The sequence below is a fragment of the Varroa destructor genome, unplaced genomic scaffold (assembly GCF_002443255.2).
Source record: "Varroa destructor unplaced genomic scaffold, Vdes_3.0 BEIS01000005.1, whole genome shotgun sequence".
In the NCBI taxonomy this organism is placed as follows: domain Eukaryota; kingdom Metazoa; phylum Arthropoda; class Arachnida; order Mesostigmata; family Varroidae; genus Varroa; species Varroa destructor.
This window is the reverse complement of record NW_019211458.1, coordinates 38,754,927-38,777,670: the sequence shown is the minus strand read 5'-3', so window position 1 is coordinate 38,777,670 and position 22,744 is coordinate 38,754,927. Positions and strand designations below refer to the sequence as shown.

Here is a 22,744-nt window from a genome sequence, read left to right as displayed (position 1 = left end):
ATATACATATATACAATCACCTATCTGCTTCTGTCATGCGCTGTTGTCGTAATTGCCAGCAGCAGAAGCACTTGATCATCGTCACCTAATTCTCCTCTATAATATTAGAGCTCTTTGTGGTTACTTGTCTCTTTTCCCCTTTATTTCATCTCTACGGTAAAAGTAATTATACAGAGTTAATATTACACAAATCCACAGCTACTCTTCTCAGTGTTCCTCTCATTGGCATCGCCATTAGTGGCTAGACTACTTTCGGACAGAACTTCGCCGCCGGAGAAGCTGCTAATAGGCCAGACAGCCCCATTACTCTTCACAAGGACGGTCGATTTCGGCAGAAACAGTGCCATGGTGTGATGTTCGTGAAGGTTGGTGAACACTTCAACGCGAACACTTTGTACCCCCCCCCCCCTTATGGAATACCTCCCCCCGACTTATGGAATGAAGTTTCTGACCTTTTCTGTTTTTCACACCCGCGTCAACGACAACACGTCCGAACGACACAGAAAGAGCGAGATTGGAATGGCGAGAAAAAGAGCGGACGCGTACGCACCTAATAAAACGTCTGGAGCTCAGGAGTTGACGTTAAGCTTACTACGACCAGACGATTTAACTGAAAGCACGAACACTGCCGTCAGATCGAAACGGTAACACCGGCACTTATCCATCGCACCGTTCAATATTCGGATGTTGCGGCCAGAGCTGACTTTGTCAATACGAATCTACTCAGCAATAGCCATGGTAACGATACTGGGTGAAATAGCTTCAAACTTCTACCATGCCTGAGCGTCGTTGTAGGAAATTCGTAGTTTCTCTGTGACTACCACCCAATGATCGAGTATTAATTAGCAAAACGGCATCCTTCACCGATAGAGATTACTAATTGTTTTTATTGGCCTTAGATAGATATTTTATGTCGGCCGTATTACAGCAGGTGGTTTCTGCGAAGCGGTGCTTTTCCTATTGTTGAATGGCACGTGACAGCTGTTTCTCCCTCGATTCCATTTTAATTCTGGAACTCTGCAACTAATCCATTCCCAAGTGCAATAACTATGTCGCATGATTTTGTCGCGACTACAGAATTCACGTCTTTCAGGGCGCCGGCGGCGGCGGCGGCGGCTAGTCACCCAGCGATTTGGCGAGCATATGCCACACTGTACACAACAGCTTCAAGTGTCTCCTGTTGAGGCTTTCAAACGACCAGGACCAGCGTAGTCTACTGTTCCTTTCTTCGATTTGCTTTCTTCCCAGCATTCACAAAAAGATGACGGAATCTCAGAAAGCACTTTTTTGTATGTAGATGGACTTGTCTCTTACCGATTTATTATGTTTGTACGTTGTGACTGATGTATAACTTCGAGTGCTGTGATCTGTCCTACCGTATGTACTTCACGTTGTCATTTGAATTTACCCGCTACGATTGCCCATTAGATAGGCTCATTCCGATATCTCATATGCTTATACCGGAAGCGGGTGAAATCCGAAAAGGACGACGATCTTTCGCTTGGGATTGGCTTTTCTCAAAAAGATCAAGTAGTTTTGGCACTACGCGCAAAAGGAGCGGAACTGCTCGCTTTTGGCTTAGTGAACGTTTATCCAGAACCGATAACATCTATTAGTCATGAGAATTTTGACGGATTCAGAAAGCGGACGAGTTAACAACGCCATAAAGAAGGGGTAAGACCAAGAGGACAAAAAGGCCGTAAATAAACAGAAAAACTCATAACAGTAATACAATTCTTGTTGAAGCTATTGTTTATGACATTTTTAGATTAATTACTGAATGAATTAATTTAATATATACGATCAAAGTGTGATCAAAACAGTGTTGTTTGTTTCTTTCGACGAGACCCCAAAAATCCACTGGGTAGCGGTCCATGCTATCAGCTGTAATTCTAAGGAATACATGTTCAACAATGAAGTAGACAATGGTAACACCTTCTTCCCAAACGGTACCAGTAGAATTAGTTCTATAGAGTTATCGAACATTTTTGTGGGCGATCTTTACAAATTGCGTTCACTTGATGCCCGGTTTGTGGGTCCTGGCTTGCCGGTCTTGTTTGCAGTTCCTCGTCTCCACTGATGTCGTGATTGCAGATTGTCGTTGTTGTTGTTGTTGTTGTTAGAATCTCTAAGCTCCAAATTGTGAGTCGGCAGATTTTCCCGGTCTGCTCTGTCGTTAGGTGTAGTTTTCCGAGTTTTGTCGGCCGTAAAGGCATCCCGTTAGAGCACGACGGTAGATAGTAGTTTTATCTACATTCTTCGTTCATTGTTGTTCTCTCTCTCGTTCTCCCTCTTTCTCTCTCTGCTATTCTCTCACTCTTGCTGTCTCACGTTTATCTGTGTGTATTTTTGAAGTTGATATTATGTATTGTTTATGTAAAGAGAGCTTCTCAGTCATCAACATCATCATTACAAGCATAATCATTAACAAAATCTATCGTAATCCTCATCAAGGTTAATGTGGTTCACTGACATAAGGGTCTCTGCGACTCCTGTTGTTGTTGTTGTTGTTGTTGTTGTTAAGCTGCAGAACCGCTGCCTTCTGCTAACTCTGCTTGATGTTCATTTTCCCTATGGAGACGGATTGGCGCGGTTTGAGGCCGACGTCCGTGCACGCCAAATACGAGTAGTAATTATTCATCTATTTTGTTTCTCGCGCACTTTCTATTTCTGTGTCATCAGCATTATCGGCATCACAATCATCAACATTTATGTATACACGTAGTTCAATCGGTCAGAGGGTGGCTTCTTCTCGAATCAGTGTTGGTTGCAATTGAGATATGGAGGCGGTAACAGCTGTGATCTGTCTTTACTCCAATCCCGTTAGCGTAATCGTCCTAGTAACCAAAATCATTATAACCATAATCATCAAAAGATGACATCCAGCATGTAGCAGCTGGGAATTCATTCCGACTTCATCTTCACCGTCAGCGTCCTCATTGTCAAGCGCATTCCTTCTCCGTCGTCGGCAATATTTAGGCAATTTTTTTTATTTTCTGCTTTTCCTTCCCTTCTTTCCGGCGCGTAATCGATCACTACACGTCATCACAAGATTTGCCACCAAACGTATGCACGAAGGCATGAACTTGCGTCAGCGACCGTGCATTTGTTTATTTCGAACAGATACAAACTTCTCGCCAGATCAAAGGGGTTGCACAATTAAGACACAATCAAACTTCTGCTCTCGATGGGTTGCTACTGACGGAGGCTGTTTCTATGGGTCAACCGACGATCGTCACCGACAGACCTGGGCATTCGACTCGATATGATTCGATAGCTAACGTAGAGCTATAGATGTATTCATTTCAGTTATGGTTGTAGTTGCGTTTAGAGATGACTTAGTTCTAGGTGGGAGGCTGCTACGAATGCACGCGGTCGAAATCGGCCACAAGTTGCTTAATATGGCCCAGTTTATCGTGGAGGTACTGGAAATTTTTCTTGGCATTTTGGTACTCTTGGTCGTTTTTGCTTTTCCGGTATTCCGCCATAATCTCGTTTGCGACTCGCTGAAATTCACACCCAAGAAAAATCGGAGCGAGCGATCAAAAAGAAACAACAGAAAATACATAGTGTTAGTGTAGTTTCAAACTGTCGTTTGGCACCACTGTCACTCTATTGTAACATACAGCCGTACGTATCGTGAATGTTACATCGTATTAGGTTGCTACCAAATGATTGTTTTGAATTAATAAATACACAAATGTGATTAAAAAGTGACACGCAATTATCTAATGGGTTTTTCTGTTACAGTGACTAGCAATCGCATGAGAATCCTTTCTCGCTAATACAAAACTTACCCTGAAGTCCTCGGATCCATAGTTGCACTTGCGGAGGGTGCTCTCAAGTTCCACGAACTTGTGAGACACCTGATCCAACAACTGGTGGAGTTGTCGGTATCGAGGATATTCAGCTGCAAAGTCACACTTGTAACGGAACCGCTGCTCCTGGTTTGTAATTTCGACGTAACGTGCCACGTACTCCGGCACGTCGCCCGATGGAGAGCTACCAGTAGACTTGTAGTCCTGTTTTCGCCGCCACCGCCATCCCCATAGTAAAGAAATGGTGTTACGCTTATTCTCTACATTATCGCTTAATGTAGTAAATACTTCGAAAGGTGTATGAGAATGCTTTTTCAAATAAAAAAAAATGGTTGTAAGCAGTTTACGAACCTCTTCATTCAGCGGCATTACGGTGCCGCTCGAATCTATCATTAAAAAAAACGACGATTCCGTAATAGAGCAAGATCACCACAAAGTCGAAAGCAAGCAACAAAAGCCAAAACCAACCTGGGAGCTTGGTGATACACATTCTGGGCTAGATTGGCAATAGCTGGAACCCGTTGAGCCCATGGTAACCCACGGTGCGCTCCTCGAGGACGGCGGCGCTAGAGGCGGTGAGATTGGCGGTGATTTCTTCGATTGACTACCACTGCCTCCGTAGGCGTTGTTGAGCCGCATTCGCTTTGAATCAACTCCCGCACCGGAGTCGCTGAACGATGCCGTCGACGGTGAAACACGTTTTAATGAGTCCCTTTCCCGCTGCTCCCTATCACGTTCACGTCGCTCAAAGTCCCGTTCCCTTTCGCGGTGTTCTCGTCGTTCCCGATCTATTTCGCGATCCCGCTGTGACGTGGCGTTCGTGTAGCCGGGCGCAGCGCCACCGTGCGGGTGATTTGGAGTGGTAGCTTCTTCCGAGTGACTTGATGGAGAATGATTTGAATGCACTCCGGAGTCGGAGCTAACAACCGACGAAGGATTAGAAGGAGTCATCGGTCCCGACAAAAGTGGAGAAACACGAAGTGTCGACGAGTGCCGTGGGAGGCTATCCTCGCGTTCCATACTTGCACGGTTTCTATGGAAAATATGTAACAATAACAACATACCAGTGATCGGAGAGTCGACTGTGGTAAAAGGACCGCGTTCGTATCGAACTACTACAAGCCGCCGGAAAAAGCTTTCAAACTATAACGTTTCCTGCACATCAGCGTTATTGATGCTCGCTATAAAGACACATTGTTATATGTGAAAAAGGAAGACCACACGCGGGCAAGTCTAAAGTGTGCAAAGTTTTGTGAAATAGTTCAAGCCAAACTATGTCATGCAGCGTAAAATTCAGCAAGTAATTTCATGTTACAACGGAGCGGGTAAAAACTTGAAGCGGCGTCCTAGGTCTACGTACTTTTTGACTGACAGCCTCTCTTCTGCGGTATAAAATGGCCAGTCGTCTTCGTGTACCTCCTGCCAGGCGGCGCGAATAAGATGAAATGTAGAATCCTTGAGTGTGGTTATCTGGGATAGCAAAGCCGTCATACCCTTCTTTTCCGACTCCTTTACGCCTTCCTTAATCAACCGCGCTAAGATCTCGGGCTTCTTCAGTGGTCTGACAGCTAACATATGAATGAGACGTTCCCGGTAAGACCTGAAATACCAAATTAGCCGCGGGTCATTATCACATATTGGAATATTTTCCATTGGCGAATTACAAGCGTTTCGTTTCGAACGAGTTGATAGTACTGCCAAGTGACAAATATTCATGGTCACTGAAAGCTTCGACAGTACTAATTGACGATAGGTTACGTACCTCTTCATGATGTCATTGCTGAAACGGTTAGCTTTGTTGGCTTGAGCAGGGCTGTGGTTTTTGCTGCTCATGGAGACGTTACTATTGGATGAACTAACAAGCGCTGGAGTTTGGCGCTCAAGGGACGTTTGGCCACTGGTGACGGGCAGAGTTGGCATCGAGCCTTCGACTAGTCGCTCAAGTCGTTGTTCGGGTCGTTCAAGACGCGAAGCGGAGCCTCCTGAAAGCGAACTTGAATCCAGCCTATCCGTTTGACGAGCTGAAGGCGCGAGGCTGTTACGGCCTGGCGCCGTCCGAAAGGGAGGGGACGTTGGCGGTGCTGGCGGCATCACCGAACCCGGCGGCCTTTTTAGTTTGACTTTGCGGCCCACGTTTTTTTCGGTGATCTTGATGACCTTGGCGCAGTTCTTTTTGGCTACTTGTTCGGCGGTAGCCATGCGCTCGCGAGTTTTTTCATACGAATCCTCGTTGGCGGCGATCTGCATCTTGTGAACGAGGGCGCCGAGCTTGTCCAGCTCCCCTCGACCCGGACCAGCCCCACCAGGCGTCTGTCGGATGCAGTCGAACGACCCCTGCTGTAAAGAGGCATCTTTGTCCAGCGACGAGACATTGAAGCCGAAGCTCCGCGTGGAATCCTGTCGTAGGTTGGGAATGTGTATCGTCTGCAAGAGGCACAGGAAGATTCGAAACGTTCATCGTAGTCATCCGTTATGTAGAAGAATTAAACAGAATATACACATACATAAGATAGATAGCTGGGATAGCATATTAATCTGGCACAATATTGCACGGAACGCAAAAGCGGATCATTCGTTTCCGCTGCATATGCCCTTCCTTTATGTCACATTTAATAACAGCATGTAAAGTGGCCATATTTCACATACTTCTGAAACATCTTTCCAATGTGTTTATGCTTGGAAGTGACTAAGTGACTCATGCTTATGTAGCAATGTGTCTGATAAACAGTTATTCTCGCATAACAGTAAGCTAATACACATACAACGCGGTTGTCCTGCTTCCCCATACTATCTCGCTCGAAGATACCCTGACCTCTTCCTTAATACGTCTATCTAAATGCATACCAATTCAATACAGGACGATTAAGCGATGCTAATCTCTGCAGATAGCAAAATACAATGGGTAAAGCAGGCAGCTTACATCGACGACCGAGGCCCGGCCGATGGAGCGGACAAAAAAAATTGCAATGCTAGTGGGTCACTATGTGAAATTCCATTATGACGGTCGTTCTACGCTGACAGAGGCGGTAAAGTCGCACCACTGCTGCTGCTGCTGCTGTTCAGCTGACGTTATTGACTGGTTTGTCGTTTGTTGCCAATGTCGTTACTGGAAGTTGTGGGCGAGCATCGGCCCAGGGAAGATACACGAGCGAATAAATCAACGAAATGTTGTATGTATTCTATAGATTTGGTACGCAGCTAGATGCCCAATGAAACGCCACCATAGCAGCCGAGTAGTCTGGCTGGGGGTAACAACAGCGACAGTAGCTTGAACATACGCACACGAAGTGTTAGTTCGATTAATCTTATCGTACGGTAGAGCGATAATATAGACAAAAACGCAAGGCTACTTTTCCCCACCGAACTGAATATCTATCTCTTTAGTTGTGACCATTCTACTCCACAGAAAGCCACTGCTAACTAGTTTCTAGCTTTTTTACTGATCCGCCTTAAGCTTAGAAGAATGCTATAGACCCACGCTAACAAATCGGAAGGGCAGGCTTGTCGTGCGTTCCGTCCTCTTAGTACGATTGCGCCTACATGTTACTTTCCTGATAACATCGCTTAAACAATTATAACGTGTGGTTGACTGATTGGCTCAAATGTACTAGATATTCGAAACGGGAAATCGAGCGAACGTGTCAATGACTGACGGACTCGTGTCGAACTAGAGTTCAATGATTCCAACATCTACGTTTTTGGATAACACCCCACTTATGTAAATTCGAGTTAACAACGGTTTCACCTAGGTTCTTCTGCTGTAACAGGCCACTATCCCTATATTTGGAAATAGGTGCGGACGACATAGAAAATACGAAGGCTGGCAAACGACAATTTATCTGTTGTTCAACAGGCTACCCAGTTAACGTGTGTAGTAAAAGATGTATCCGCATTGAGTTGCAGCGAATATCTTTAACGTTACAATAACAAGGAACACTCTCATGATCATTCGGTGTGACTGAATACATTATGGTGATATTATTTACCCGACTGGCTACAGCTGTAACAAAACGTCGCGTCAAATATAGAAAGTCATTTACACGTACGATAGTCCGCATGCAATCATCGTCGACATGTGCCATTTTTCGAAATAGTCCAAATGCTACAATTATAGGTACAATGCTTCCAGAGGATTGAAACGAGCATTTTCCGTTAGGTTCGGCAGCTCCCGTTTTACTTGATACGCGCACGCTGCATACGGTACGATGCAATTTGTTGAAAGTCATACCCGTCATCGTCATAGGTCGAAATTCAGACACTGCGCTGGTCACAATACGCGAGCGTTCTGTTTTAGGGACGATAGCTAAAAAGGTCACTGGAGCTAGTTGGGCATTTTAAAGGCCCACCTAACCCCAACGCAACCTTTTTTGCCACTGCAATAACCTAAAATCCACGAAAATATTAGCAGAAAACCGAGTTTGATAACGTAAGTTCATCAGGGCGTTACCGGGTACCGTAATGGCTCTGTTTCTGCATCTGTCTCTGCCTGCAAACATCCATTAGTTAGCGCCTCTAGGAAATCTTTTCCATTTGCTCTTCCAGCCAGAGTGTTTACCCCTTGAATCAAAGCAACACTTTCTGCGACGACTGATATTGCCGTTGACGTTATGCTGGAGTATGCTATAACGTCACAGTTGACGATGAAAACGACTCCCGCCTGCTTCTGCTGCTGCAGACGCGATCGCCGCTATATTACCCACCGTCGCGCATTGCAGGCTCTCTGAATTGATTGGACAACTTGACATGTACTCTGCATAGCTTCCGGGGGTGAATAGTTAGTTTTTGGCCATTTTCTCGTTTGGTTGGCACAAGCTGGACTCGTGCGTTCACACTTTAGCTGGCTCATGACATTTGGCTCAGCCGATGCTAAGCTGCACGCGGCAATGCTTCATACATTTTTTTTAGTTTCTTTGCCACGACATCCGTCTTGATGACCACTTGGACGGCCGGAACGGCAATACCAGCTGTTCAGTCTCGTCGTTGTCTTCGCGTAGCAGACGGTAGGGGACGGACGGTCGCGAAACAAGGCTGCGATCACTGCGAAACGATGATGTGTCCACATGATCATCAGCAACAAAACACTTTGTTCTGTGGATCGCTTGCATTGTCACCGTTATGGAAAAAGCTGGCATAGGCCGCAAAGCATTAGGTATTCGATGGAACGAACAGGGACGAACGAGGAGCTAGAGGCAACAACCGTCGCTCATCGCATCGCTATTACCAACCATCTTGCTCAAAATGTTATTGATCTATTTCAGGCTTACCTAGCGCAGCAGTTTTGCCCCACCGACTGGCCTTCGGTACCATCGAAAATAAAATCACCCGATCTATTATTGGATGGAAGTCTTATACCAATGAAAAAATGGATTTTCACGTTTCGTCCAGTGTGGAATAGCATAGGAAAAATCTTACGTAATAAAATAGAGAGTTATGGCTTTAGGTGGCCAATACTGACCACACCTTTTACGCCCGAATATCCAGTCGTAGACATTGAACTATTGATTATTAAGCCGACTGACAGCGAACACAGCCGAAGCCGTTCAAGTGTCGTTTGCCGATCTATAGCATCCATACGAAGCTCCCCGCAACCGCTGCCCGATAAAAGCCGATATTGGAAAACGGTTCATCCGGCTTAGGTCTAAGCGTCACATTCACGTCTTGGCATTACGACGCTGTTGCCGCTGGTACCGTCATCAGCAGTGGCACTGCTATTACTTCTACAATTATTACGACCTTTAGGACAAACGCTGCTGTTCTGACACTTCTACCGTCGGCAATCGGTTAAAAAAGAAACCATAATGATATCGACAACAGCAGCAGTGGTAGCATCAATCCACTCCTCGGCGCTGCGTCCTTCAGTGACTAGTAAACGATTTTACAACGCCAGCTGCACTAGTAGTGGTACTAATAACTGTGGTATATATGGTAGCAATGGAAACCCTCCGGTAAGTGCGCACACGCCAACCACTAATCTACATACACACACATCATGGCCCAAACCCTCACCAACTAAGGAACGCCGCTAACCCAGATTTACAGTAACCAAAAGTAGGCGCCGTAAGGCGTGGAGAAGTCAAGGCCCTTCTACATCTACTATGTTAGTTATCGCCGCTGTTGTCATCAGCATCATTCAAGATACAAGCGTAATAGTGTAGACCACACGGCCATCGACGTCGCCAGCGTCAGCGCTGTAACGGGCCTGCGACGCCACCGCCACCGCCGCCACAAATGAGGCGACCACGGAATTGTGTGGAGTAACGACTTGTGCGAATTTCTATAGGTGTCTGTTATTATCTTATCAACCGTTGATAATGACTGCATCCGTATCTGCAGTTAGGTCTTCAGGTGAGCCTATCATCACTTGTAACGTTTGAATACAGGATTCAGTCGTCAATGTACGGCGTATGCATCTCTGCATAAACTCTACATTGAATCAAAGTAGAGAACTAGTAGAGCCATATGGAAAAGTGGTGCATCGTCAAATATGTTCCATAGCTATGCTGAGGTAATTCCGCGGACTTTTACAGTGATATAAGTGATCAGGTAGTATTGCGGGTTTTTCGTTCGTCGTTAATGCCGTTATGGTCCCTATTAGATTACAGTAGCAAGATCTTGTTTTTCGACAGCAAATAAGTTTGTATTCGTATTGTATTGACGCTGCTTTCAAACCAGATAGCAAGACTAGTCTTATAAACGGTGCATTGAAATATCTTGAGTAAGCACAAGCCCGCACAGTAAGGCTCCCGGTACCAAGAACATGCTAGCACATTCTACACGGCTGGAAAATTAAACAAAATGCAAGAAAGGAGTCCCATAGCGATGGCATACAGCTCCTTGAACAATCTACTTACCAGTTTTCATCCTTTGTCTAACATTCCTCCAGCCAGCAGACACACCCGTTACAAAATAATGAGCCTGAGTAAACCTCCTGTGCATGTCCCAAGCGGTTGTGGGTCAGTCGCAGTCGTTAATATAAATGATGGCTTTCGCCATCCCGCTGATTGCTATACGAGCTCAAACTAAGCGGTGATAACGATACAGATGCGATTCTGCGCACTAGCACAAGAAAACGGCCTCGGGCCGTTCCTGTTACTGTTGTCAGGCCGCTTCTATTTATAGCGTCTTCTGCGCGAACCAGCGGAAAAAGCTGGTAATGATTGCGAAAAAAAAACCCGAAAGATACCATCAACTAAGCTATCCTATTCAAGACATTGTTTGGCCGTTCGGGGCGTCGTCACTGCGCCGTTCGCCGATGTGCAGTCGTTAGAGCAACTGCTAACGTAAAATTGACGCAGACGGTTATACAGTAGCGAGTAGAGGAATCAGGGGAAAACGCGTACGTAGCTCGCCAATCTGACAGATCGGTGGACGGGCGATTAGGCAACTCAGGCAGACAAAGCCCAAGTTTGAAAAATCGACAAAAATGATGCAGAGTGAGAATGATAAAAATTAAAGAAAAACTACGGAAACGACGTAGAAGAACAGACCGAAACAGCCAAATTTAATGAATAATCGTAATCGTAGTAGTTCTTAGGACGTTGTGCTATTGCTGCCGCTGGTAATGGGTAACATCTAACGAGCATTTAAGGTTAGGGTGTCCCGAGAACGAATCCATTACCACCGACTCGTTGACAATCGGTAACAAAACCAAAATACGCTATAGCAGGGCAATGCAGTAATGCTCTCCTGTCTTATAATGCGAGGACAGAAAATACACACTCCTGAGAATTGTTTGTGCTGGTATCCTGACTCGAGTCTAACCTAGACCATAACCGTTCCACTCTCGACTATGCTGAATTTAATTATTTTCGCTGGATATTGCAGGAAAAATATCCGTTGTCAGTAAATACTTTTCGCTGTTTAGAACTGCACAACTCTTCTTCGATGAGACTTGAGTTGCTCAGTAAGCCTTGTCATAACCTTCTCAGCAGAGCTCAATAACGTTAAGAACTAGATGATCCTTAATAAACTAGTTTGTCTAGCTAAAAATTTAGTGCCTATAGTTCCGGCAATTGGAAACCTGCGACAATATAGCCTAATCACGTCAGAGTGGCACTTAGCACCGTAACCCAGACAATGCTGCGGGAAATCACACGCCATTTCTACGGGAATAAATACGTCGACACAACGACCCGAAACACGCCAAACACTACCTATTACGCAACCAAATGTAACGACGACGTTACATCGCCCACTTAGGACGACACGATACTTTTGTGTCATTAATTTTTGGATTCGAAAAACTTGCAATGGAAGAACCGCAACGCCGGTATCGGAAACTCCTTCGACGACAGCTGTGCCGTACAAGGACGCCTGCTGGAGAATATTAATAGGAACAAAAATAACAGCGCCCCTTATGAGTCAATAAATTGTTGAATCATAGTCATTTTCATCGACACAATGGTGTCGATTACATATACCATATAATTACTATGATTCAACAATTTATTGACCCTATGATAAGGCGCTGTATATATATATACATCTTTGAGGACCCATTCAATGTTTCGTTAGGCGTACGATACGCGCTACACACCCCGATACATCCCCGAAATTGGCCGTACTCAATAACACCGCACCTTTCAGAAGTACCAGCGTTAAACCGCTATCGCCAAATTTAACATCCCTAGAGCTGTATAGTAACGTTGATACTGCTAACAATGCGGTTGAGATTATCTTGCTCACCCCTTTCAGGTCATCCCTTAGCTACTAATACAAGTCATTCGAATAATGATAGGCCCAGCGCCTCCAACAATTACAGGACAACGTTCGTGTCATCCACCAGCGTATGGAATAAATTGCAATGCACCTAACTTCTGTACAATTTCTGTGAAAGATGCTTGAACGAGATATTCTGCAATCTTCATACTACCGTAGAATCGTGCTTTGGCGAAGCAAATTATGCTACGGTCACTAGAAATGATGACGTTCACAGTGAAATGGCCAGCTTGGACAGAAGGGGGTGCCTTACTGCTGTAGGCTGGAGATATCTCGTACGTCATTTGTCGCTTATTATCTCCCGCTTTCATCTTTGTCCACGGTTTTTACCACACCCGTTCAGTTTGTATAGTTTAGTTGGCTGGCTCGCTGGCTGGCTGGCTGACTGGCTGGCTATTTAGCGGCTCGTCCAACGATCTGTCCGTACTCCGTTGAAGCGTCTGATCGATCATAGCAAGCTTCTGTCCAAGTTCGTCTCGTTTATTGACGAAGAGGAGAGCCCTGACGGTTGCGGTGCCCCGACGCTCTAAGTAAATTATCATTGTTCTGTCCCTATAACCTTGCGCGCAGTTAATTGGTAACTTCAGTCAATTTCAATCATACGTCACGGCTAACTAGTAAGCCAGCAACTACAGTAAGTTCTCAACGAACCGAGTCCAAGGATATCATTTAAGCAAAATACACTCAGGCACACGTGCACATCCTAGCTGCAGAACGATACAGTTTAGAAGGAGCAGGATACGGTAACAGCGATCACAGAAGCCAGCAGTTCTGTCCAATAATAAACGGGCGGCCGAAAACACCCAGTAGTAACCGAGAACAATTTCGAACGATTGTGCAACAGTCGCCGCAGATGACAGAGTCTACAGCAGAAGCTGGCCAGAGTTAGTATTGTTCTGCTGCTTTGTGCTATCTCTGTACATGATATGCACGTATGCATGTGCATACTATTGAAGTCGCTATCGTTCACTGCTGCTGAACCAAACACTCATGTCTGGAATCGCCATGGAACACCAACGACAACTAGCAAAAGTTTCTATATTAGAGAGTTGAAAAAATGGCGTATACAAATACATGTAGGTGACAGACTACTGAACCTACGTTTGCTTTGAAACGGGAGCACCGTTTGTCCAGATGACCTGTTTCATCTAACTACAATATATTTTTGAGAACAAAGTTGATAATTATACTCGTAACGGTGAATATCTATCTGTTGCTGCTGCTCACATTAATACCCTTACTATGACATTTTATGGACTCATAGAGCGTAACGTTCCCAACTCGCGCATCGTTCTGTGCTACCGGCCATAGAAATCGATGCAGCCTTTCAAGGGACTTATTTGCGCTCCGCAGAAGGGTAGCCAAATGCTCAGTGACGTTATAGAAGAACGGAACGCGTTGGAAGCATCTGCGGTGTATGTATACATAACGATGTTTAGAAAATCAGTAGTTTGAAGCCAGCCCTGCAGAGAACTGTAATAGAACCCAACCGTACCTTTTCTTCTATAGAACTATTTATTCGTTCACCGAAGAAATAATACCATCATCTTTATAACAAAGAAAAAATACTTAGCCATCGTCACAGTCATTGGCATACGCTACCGTTGCAGAGCAGTATTTTTAGGACGGAACTGGTTTAGGTACTACGGGTTGCTTACGCGGTATCTTCAAAGGATATTCATTCTTAAATCGTCATATTTCATCAACTTTCAAAAATTGTAATACCCCTAATCAGGAAAATCTACGAACATTTTTAATTACTGTAAACTTTAACTGTAACTTAATTAATTGATTATTTAACTTACTGATTTTGAAAATAAACTATAAAAATTGTTCTATTAATCTCCTGTTAAAGAAACAATATAAGATATTATTTCACGCCATACATCTGTCTTATATAGATCTCCTGTTGAAGAAACAGAGATCTATATAAGATAGATGTATGGCGTGAAGTTTTCTCATTGTATACATGCATTTCATGTTTCTCTGTTAGCCTGTTGTTACCTATTTACGCTTTGCTGTTTGATTTATTTTATAAAAGCATTCAGCGTTCAGCCGCTGAATTAAAGTAGTAAATAATAGGTCATATTTTATCTACTGCTTGGTAATTCGTTTGTTGATTTGTACAACAATGGTGCTCAATGGTATGTTTGTAGCGAAGTACAAAATGCATCCCTGAATTAGCGTTGTTACCAGATGTCCACAGTTGCCAGTAACATTGACCCGGCTCCGTGATCGTTAGCGAGGCCTTCAACAAGAAAGTAAAGAAAGCCAATCTTGATGTAGGTACTTTTGTATTTCGATTTTTTTAACTGTTTTTTTGGTGCCCTCCAAATACATCTACGTCTATTAGACAGACGACCACTACACCCGACTGGCATTCAATCGTTGTCCTTATTCTAAATGTGTTTTTTTTTGTTGGCTAACTTCGCCATCATTTATTTTTAATGAAAGATACTTATACTGGTGTATATATCTTGTGTTATTGTGCTGGCCGCTTTCCGAATCAGAACAAGTTCTGCCCCTCTACAAGCTACACTGTCTTTGATGTTCAGATTAACATCCTCTGACCAAGCCGATGGCCGATAAACCCTGCACAGCCGATTACAGCGCAACTGAAATTTTCAGAGAGAATCGGATCAGTCTATGTCTTCAGCTCAACAAGAGCTCAATCGAAATCTGACTCGCTGCGTTACCACAACAAAAAACAACAGTTTGACTTTATTATATGCTTGTCCAACCCGTACGTCGGCGGTGTCTATATAAGCAGCTCGCGGTACGGGCGCCATATGCGCGCCCTATTAACAACAACTAGTTATAGAACAAAAGCACCTATTCCTGTTATGATCTTTTCCAGGCTCTATCGAATAGACGCCTAATGGACATCATAGCTTAGAGACCGATACCGTGACGACAGCCGTGTAGTAATCGAACTTCCCGGAGCGTTGGCCTCGACAACAAACGGGTCTGCCCGGCGGGCGTGCAGCTTTTACAGAGATCGGCGATCGTGTCTTGGAAACGACCCATACAAACACGAATTTTCGCGGTTCGTCCGTCTATATTATAATCTGAATGAACGCGTTTCCCGCATGATTGATCCGCGTAGCAAATAACAGTCAGCTTATATTAAAGCGATATCAACAGATGAAAACTCGACAAAAAACTAAGTTCATATACTCCAGTCCTTCAAAATGACTTCAATCAAAGCTTTCATCAAAATGATTATTACGACAAGACTCATTGAATTTGATAGTGAGTATTTACCAGAAGCCCGTTTGGTCAACTGGTTAATATGTGAACTACCTGAGTCCTTTAGAACGGTTACTCTTCGATCAATTAGTATCCGTTTAAGTAACGAAAGAAGCGAGGGTTAAGAAGAGATCACTGGCGCAACTGAGCAATTTCAACTCGGTCCAAATACGCAGGAACATGGGACTGAAGTTAAATGAAGCCCTGACGACATAAGTCAGAAAATAGTGCAAAGTAGCTCATTTTTTATCGCAATATTTGCGTTGTCTGTTTCTTTCGATACTAGTTGAAGCTCTAATGGTAAGCGAAGTATATCATTGGTCCATCTTAACTTACCCCTGTGTTCCCGTCGAACTTAATCGACGCAGTTCGGGCTGTGGCATTCTGAAAGAGAAAGAAACCAACATACGTTACTAATCCGCGTATGTAATGATCAGGTTTTTCGGAAAGCACGAACGGTCCTACAGCTCCTATATCGCATATTCTATTACATGATAAACCGTCCGCAGCGATATTGCGATCAAACTCGATTCGAAGGTGTTCGCTGTTCTTGCTGGGCTTATGGTACCCATGGTTAACGTTGCCTATTGTAGGACATATCCTGACACATCCGTCCCGTAAACCAATTCGAGAACTTCACCGATTAACTGTTGCTTTGACAATCGCCGCCCAATTACGACATGGGCGACGTCATAAAGCTGTGCTTATTATGAAGCAAACAGATATTTGCAACAGCCACTGAACCCGTGGCCTCCACGTTACTTTGTATATTCCAGTTTTCTTATCACAGAAGTACGTCCTTATAATTGGTTTTCAAGTATTACTTCGTTCTCCGATCCGACATGCGATTGATACAGTGTTGTTCCTTTAAGACACGACAGTTACTTCAGCATGTGTATTCATACTTCATACTAAATGCTAGCTATCATGATGGCGGGCGTTGTTACAACCAAAATTCTAACTCGTATGATATAGGGCGTGTACATTATCATTGGCTTCGTGAAAGATTTGCCTACAGTCAAGGACAAGCTTTGTTCAAATTTCTTCCCACACAATCGTCTAAAAATAAAGTGGTCCTCAAATGTCCTAGCTTGTCTTTTCCCCTTTAATACGCCCATAAACGTAGGTGCTGATTCAGGACCTAGAAGAAGAAGAAGAAGGAGATGAGAGAGAAGCTTGCCGTAACGTTAGAAACAATTAATTTAAATAGTTTATCTCAGCACGAGAAAACAATTACCACATTATTCGCGACGGTCGATAAATTTTTCGACGCAAAAAACGCTCAGATAGAATAATCGTACCTATGATGATTGCCTCGCTTTAATTTCGTCAAATAAATCAACGACAATATTATCATATTGATCGCGTCCTACAATTCCAATCCTGTGTTTCAAAAGTACGCTAAATAACGATTCTGTGTGAAGCGATCTTGGAGGCTCCGTTGAAATACAAATACTCATCAGAATCGATCGGCTTACATAAAAACCTTCGTCGATGAACAGCTTTCTAAACGATGATGATGGTCATCGTAATAACTATGAAAATAAAAGGTGAAGATAACACACTTTTCGAACCCACTTCGGAACGGATTGCTTACATACTTGGGAAAAATTGCTACTGTTTTTGTCGCATAATAATAAGCATAACGCTAAAGCATTCTCGTTGTTAGCTGAACGGCCAGTCAAGGACAACTGGAAACGAAGAGGAAGAGGGAAAATAGGATAAGATCAATAATATCTTACTAGAACACCATTTCGGCTCTCGTACGACACCTATTTACTCAGCCTCATTTTCGAAAACAAAAAAGATTTCAACTTTGTCTTCACTCAAGACCGAAATCGCGCACAAGTAAGACAATTGCACAGGGGCAGAGATATGACGGCTACTATAGTCAAAAGGTTGCACGGGAAAAACGTGTTCCCTTGCCATCGGAATCCCCAATTAATGGGGGCAACTGATTTTTTTTTGTCTACAGACGGGCAAAAACTCCCACTGTAACTATACATACAATGTATCGAATGCGTTCTCAATTGAAACCACTGTGCAGCAGAAAGCATCATTATGACCATCGACGTTCCCATTCAAGATAACGGGGGAGGTCGCTTTAGAATAATGGCAATGTAGAAGGAGTAGACCTTCATCGTGTCCTAATGGCCGGTATCGTAGCGACCATCATCGTTATCACTGCCGATATGGCCACATTCATGACCACATAAACGGTAACGCCAGTATTACGCGATTATCAAAATCAACAATGACAGCAAAAGCGATATTTTACACTAATAACCGTAGTAGTACGTAAGTGGCACTTCCGTCAAGTCCGCCACAAACACGACCCTACGATAGTCGCATGGATACACCGAAGCAAGCGTCGTTGCTACCGCCGCTAGCAGCATCTTCCGTTATAAAGAACTCCTATGGAATACTCGGTGTCGGCCGGACTTCGTCACTAGTGACGATCGGACAATCATCACCTGGCGGCCATCGCCAGTTACACGGCCGACAACTGCCGAATGTTCAAGCTACCATGATGACTGCCCCTATCGTTGTTCATGTTGGCGCTGCTGTCGCAGCCTGTCTGCCGCGCCGCAGTTATTACCATCATATCATATCATACCAAATAGAAAAGTGCTCCGACCCTAGCAGGTTCGTTCACGAGAGCCTGCAACGGCTTCTCGGCTTGGTCAGGGCAGCACGATCTGTCCGCCTGTAGAGCATGGAAACAATAGCATCACTTGCCCGGTCATCCATCATTCGTTAGAAGAGATGTCTATACGGATAGTGGCGGACAACCAGGCGGGCGGACGGACGACAAACGAATTAGTTAGTGCCCCAGTACGAAGTACAGTGATTAGCGCGTCACTAGAAGAGGCGGCCTAGACAGGCAAACGAGTAAACGCAGTAGGGAGCAGCAGAACATGTAGATCATGCTCTGCTCCCTGCTGCGGCTTCAGTGTTTCTGTTTTGTTGTAAATAATGCCCCCTCATAGAATCGACACTATTTGACCGGCACTGACAAGCACATCTGTAGTTAATATATTAACGGTTTAGATGTTAATATTGTCTATCCCACAGAGGTTTGTATTGTTCGGATCGTCGTAGCGTCCTTCACATTTGTGAGTGATGGTAGCGAGTAGTGGTTGCTACCACTATTATCATAGCAAAGGGAGCGTGCGCTCTATCAAATGGAAGTTAATACGTATCGATGTGATAAAAAATTTAATCGATTATAGCGTTCATTAATGGAAAACTTGCTGCTACAAGTTTAGCTGTAGATTACAGGCGGGCCAGTTCTCTGACAATCTACTAGCTATGAAAAATTGAACGCCTTTAAGGCCAGCTTGCTTCGAAGACATTTACAGTAGACCAGATGAAGTAAACCTACTGTCCCGCTTTGTTTCTAGGCGCACTTTAGGCACTTGTCAGGGCATCAATAGCGTTGAAAAAATCAACCACACTGTGCAACTTGAAGACGCCAAGGAAGGAACCAGCACACTAAAGATAACTAATTTATGTACCTATTAAAATCAGGCATCACGTACAGACGAAGCGTAAACGATTACTAATTACAACAAATCAAGAAAAAAAACGACTACGATTAATAACTTAATTATGAAAACCCCACAGATAGGCCGACGCTGCTGATGCTTATGCTGCATTGCTAATGGCATTCTTTAGTATTTTAGACCAATGCAGGACAAACGTACGCGCGTCTAGCGTTCGCATGAAGAGTTCCCTCGAAAAGGCGATTAAGCCATTTTTTGGTTATCTTGAGCAATGTACAGTCTCTAGATCCTTATGATGCGCTTGATAGTCGCTCGATACATCTTGAGAAAGTTTGCCCTCCAGAAGTCCATATACAGACAGCAAACACGGCAGGAAAATCCCGAGCTCTCCGTACAATACAGTCAAAGACCATTTCGATACACGTTGCCATAGAAACAATGAAAACAAGATGTGTCGGACTAGGTAAAAGTGTTCACTAAAAAATACAATACTGTTATTTACTTTTTCAATACAACGACACTCTTGTTTCAACAAAAGCAGATCTAGTCCTTTTGCTTGGAGATCCCTTGTAGTATATATTAACGAGTGACTACTTCTTGTATTCTAAACCGCTCGAAGCGTTCGAGCTCGGACACTGTTGTATAAAAAAAACATCTGCTAATCTTTATGAGGCAGAGCGGATGACGGAAGCACAACGTCGATAAGACTTCCCATCAGTCAGTATGGAGTGGATGGTATCGTTCTGACGTTATGCTTCGGCGGCCATACCCGGGGCAAATACATCAGTGTATCGACAGATGTTCAAGGATATCTTATACCGTCTGATAAAGTAACAACTTTTGCTCAATTTCCACTGCTACCAAGTGCCGGTGTAACGTTCGTTTATGGTGAGGAGACACAGCACATGGTCGAATATATATATTTCGAACATAACAAAGTCGGGATTTTTTCTACCGTTAATCATCTATACACTGTTAATTGCTAACAGGAAGTCGTTACTTAAACAAGGGAGGGCATCATCATAGTTATTACTGTGACTAAGAGAATGTTGCCTGAATGAAACAGCCTGTTTGGTAGAGGCATTTTGCCCACGACCCATAGAATATTTGAATGCAGTTATCGCGATTATGATGCGAAGTGGGAGGTGGCTTGTCCCACCAGCACCTACCCCAACAGCGAATAACCGTAACATCGAGTAAAATGACTGTAGCTGAAAATGTTGCTAATAGCAACAGCGAGGAATAATATTGTAATAGGAGTCTAGAGCATCAATTACTTTCAGATTTTCGGCCATCGATTCCGGGGGGGGCAGACGGACCTCATAGAAAGTTGCTGGGTGTGACACATCGTGTGGAGTTGTCATTACAACAGCCAGACCTACAATATGGTAATAGATGAAACAATAATAATCGTGGGGTTTACTCTAACGACAGACCGTGTCCGCTCAACGGTAACATTGCCCTTTTTTATTCTTCTATCGGCTTTTTTGTGACTGCTATAGTTGGCCATTGCAGTTATGGGTCATTCTGCAAGTAATTTTCGAGCGACTGACTACTTTCCATAAGAATCTGGTTCACATCGAAATCATTCGAAATCGTTCGGCGGTGAAACCGTTAGGTTTCACCGCCGAACGATTTCGGTGTGTCGCTGCGTCTCGCTTGATATTTCGTTAACATGTGCCCAGTTTTTTCTACCGCCAGAGTGGGGCAAGAATAGCTGAAATCGTAGCTACTCGTATTGTATTCGAAATCATCGAAAACAATCGTCCCCCGAAGCAAAATTATGCCCAAGCCAATCTGTTAACAGTATTGTCATAAGATCATAGTCTTCTTGAGGAAGACTAGCCTATCATCAATGGCTAGAAGTTCGCATAGCTTAGACAAACTTAGCTACGTGAGGCGTAAATGGCCGTTCAATGTCAATTTATATGATTATTACACCTGAACCTAAACACGATGACGACGCGAAAATTACAATGCCATCACGGCCAGCTTTTAGCCATAACTGTCTACACCGTCGTATGATGATGACGCGGCATGACGACTGTTTTTCCTCAACGGCGACGGAACGGCGTACGTTGCAATTTCTCATTTTGCTATAAACACTACTGTTTCTATAGCCGGCAGGCGGGTAAAGCGGACGCTCTCAAATGTGATTACCGCAATAAAGACGACAAACAAAAAGAAAAGTTAATGAGCGAACTAAGGGCAGATGATTGGGACTGGGACCGAAATAATTGGCCAACAAAACACGATATAACAAACCATCTTCGATAAGGTCGTATTAGATACGGCGCAGGTCGTAAAGGTGCGGCTTGTGGACGCACGGTGTAAACATGCTACGCTATACGTACCACGTTATGGATAGGACAAACACACACACACAGAAATATATATACCAGGTAACGCAGTTCGGTCAGAACCTCAAATTAGGATACAATGAAGTAGCTACTATCGAGATAAGTAGTTACGTACATAATATGTCGACATTATCTAAGTCAAGCTAACATCGGTTGCGCTATTTTCGGTCACAGTTCAATAGGTGAAACAGCAGGTTTCAGATCATCTAGTTCGTACAAAAAATAGTAGATAAAACCTGTGGTGTATCCAGCATACTTCGAAAACCACTTGTCAAAACTTGTCAGAAGCATCATGTAGAGGTCTTGAGACGCTTAAGCGTATCGTTTGCTATAGCAGCAACAATTGCCACAAATAGTGTAACACAATGAATAAAATTGTTAACAAATTGGTAAACGTACACGATCAGACCTGCGAAGCGTAACTGTGACAAGATGCTGGTTTACGCTGACCTATACGTACTCAATGCCTCTGCGTAAAACGATATGATCGTTCCGTACCTCTAGATTTGTAGAACGTCTGTGTATGCAATTCAATTGTCTTAGTAACTATGCCATTGTGTGGTTCATGTCTCTTTCGATTGGCAACGTTTTATGCGACATTCTGCTTACTCGTCCCCACCATTAACACTGGGTAGCAAAGCCTTACAGAGAGCATTGTAAAGATAAACTACAGTCGAAATTCTATCTTTTTCGCGGTCGACTACAAAGACGCTGCTGACGTCTGTCTCTTCAGCGGTGAGCTTTGTTTCGCTTCACGCATTTCGATTTGACGTCGGCTCAAGGCCGACTTGAGCTGCGAACGTCGCCGGGACGCCGGCCAAAGGCCAATTCAAAACCGATCCAGTGTCGTTGCATGATACACAGCAGATTCATTCACTTCATCGTTGTTATTGCCGCCGCCACCGCTGTTATCGTATCTTTGGTAGCGTGACCACAATAGCTATTAAGCCACGCACAACTGGCGTGTATGCACAACGGCGTTCCCGCCATACGTATCAAGAAAATGAGCTTTCGTAGGTAAAAGCAGCTAAATAACAAACCAAGCGAATCCATCAAGCGATTGAACTTTACCGAGCGAACTGGTCAGATCGTT

At 44.0% G+C, this 22,744-nt stretch overlaps 1 protein-coding gene across 6 annotated transcripts in view; it reads right to left on the bottom strand.

The window, feature by feature from the left end:
- Positions 1–1,720: 1,720 nt before the first annotated feature.
- The window catches only part of Su(Tpl) (Suppressor of Triplolethal), a 73,023-nt gene continuing 51,999 nt past the window's right edge, over positions 1,721–22,744 (bottom strand). For 5 of the 6 annotated variants that reach the window (XM_022806999.2, XM_022807000.2, XM_086989545.1 and 2 more), the window contains 6 exons: positions 16,122–16,169; positions 5,581–6,242; positions 5,179–5,418; positions 4,287–4,851; positions 3,798–4,022; positions 1,721–3,506 (listed from right to left, as the gene is read on the bottom strand). In XM_022806999.2, coding sequence (XP_022662734.1) covers positions 3,360–3,506; positions 3,798–4,022; positions 4,287–4,851; positions 5,179–5,418; positions 5,581–6,242; positions 16,122–16,169 — 1,887 coding nt within the window. In that variant the 3' untranslated portion in view covers positions 1,721–3,359. The remainder of the gene's footprint in view (positions 3,507–3,797; positions 4,023–4,286; positions 4,852–5,178; positions 5,419–5,580; positions 6,243–16,121; positions 16,170–22,744) is intronic. The other variant, XM_086989546.1, reaches the window with a different exon arrangement.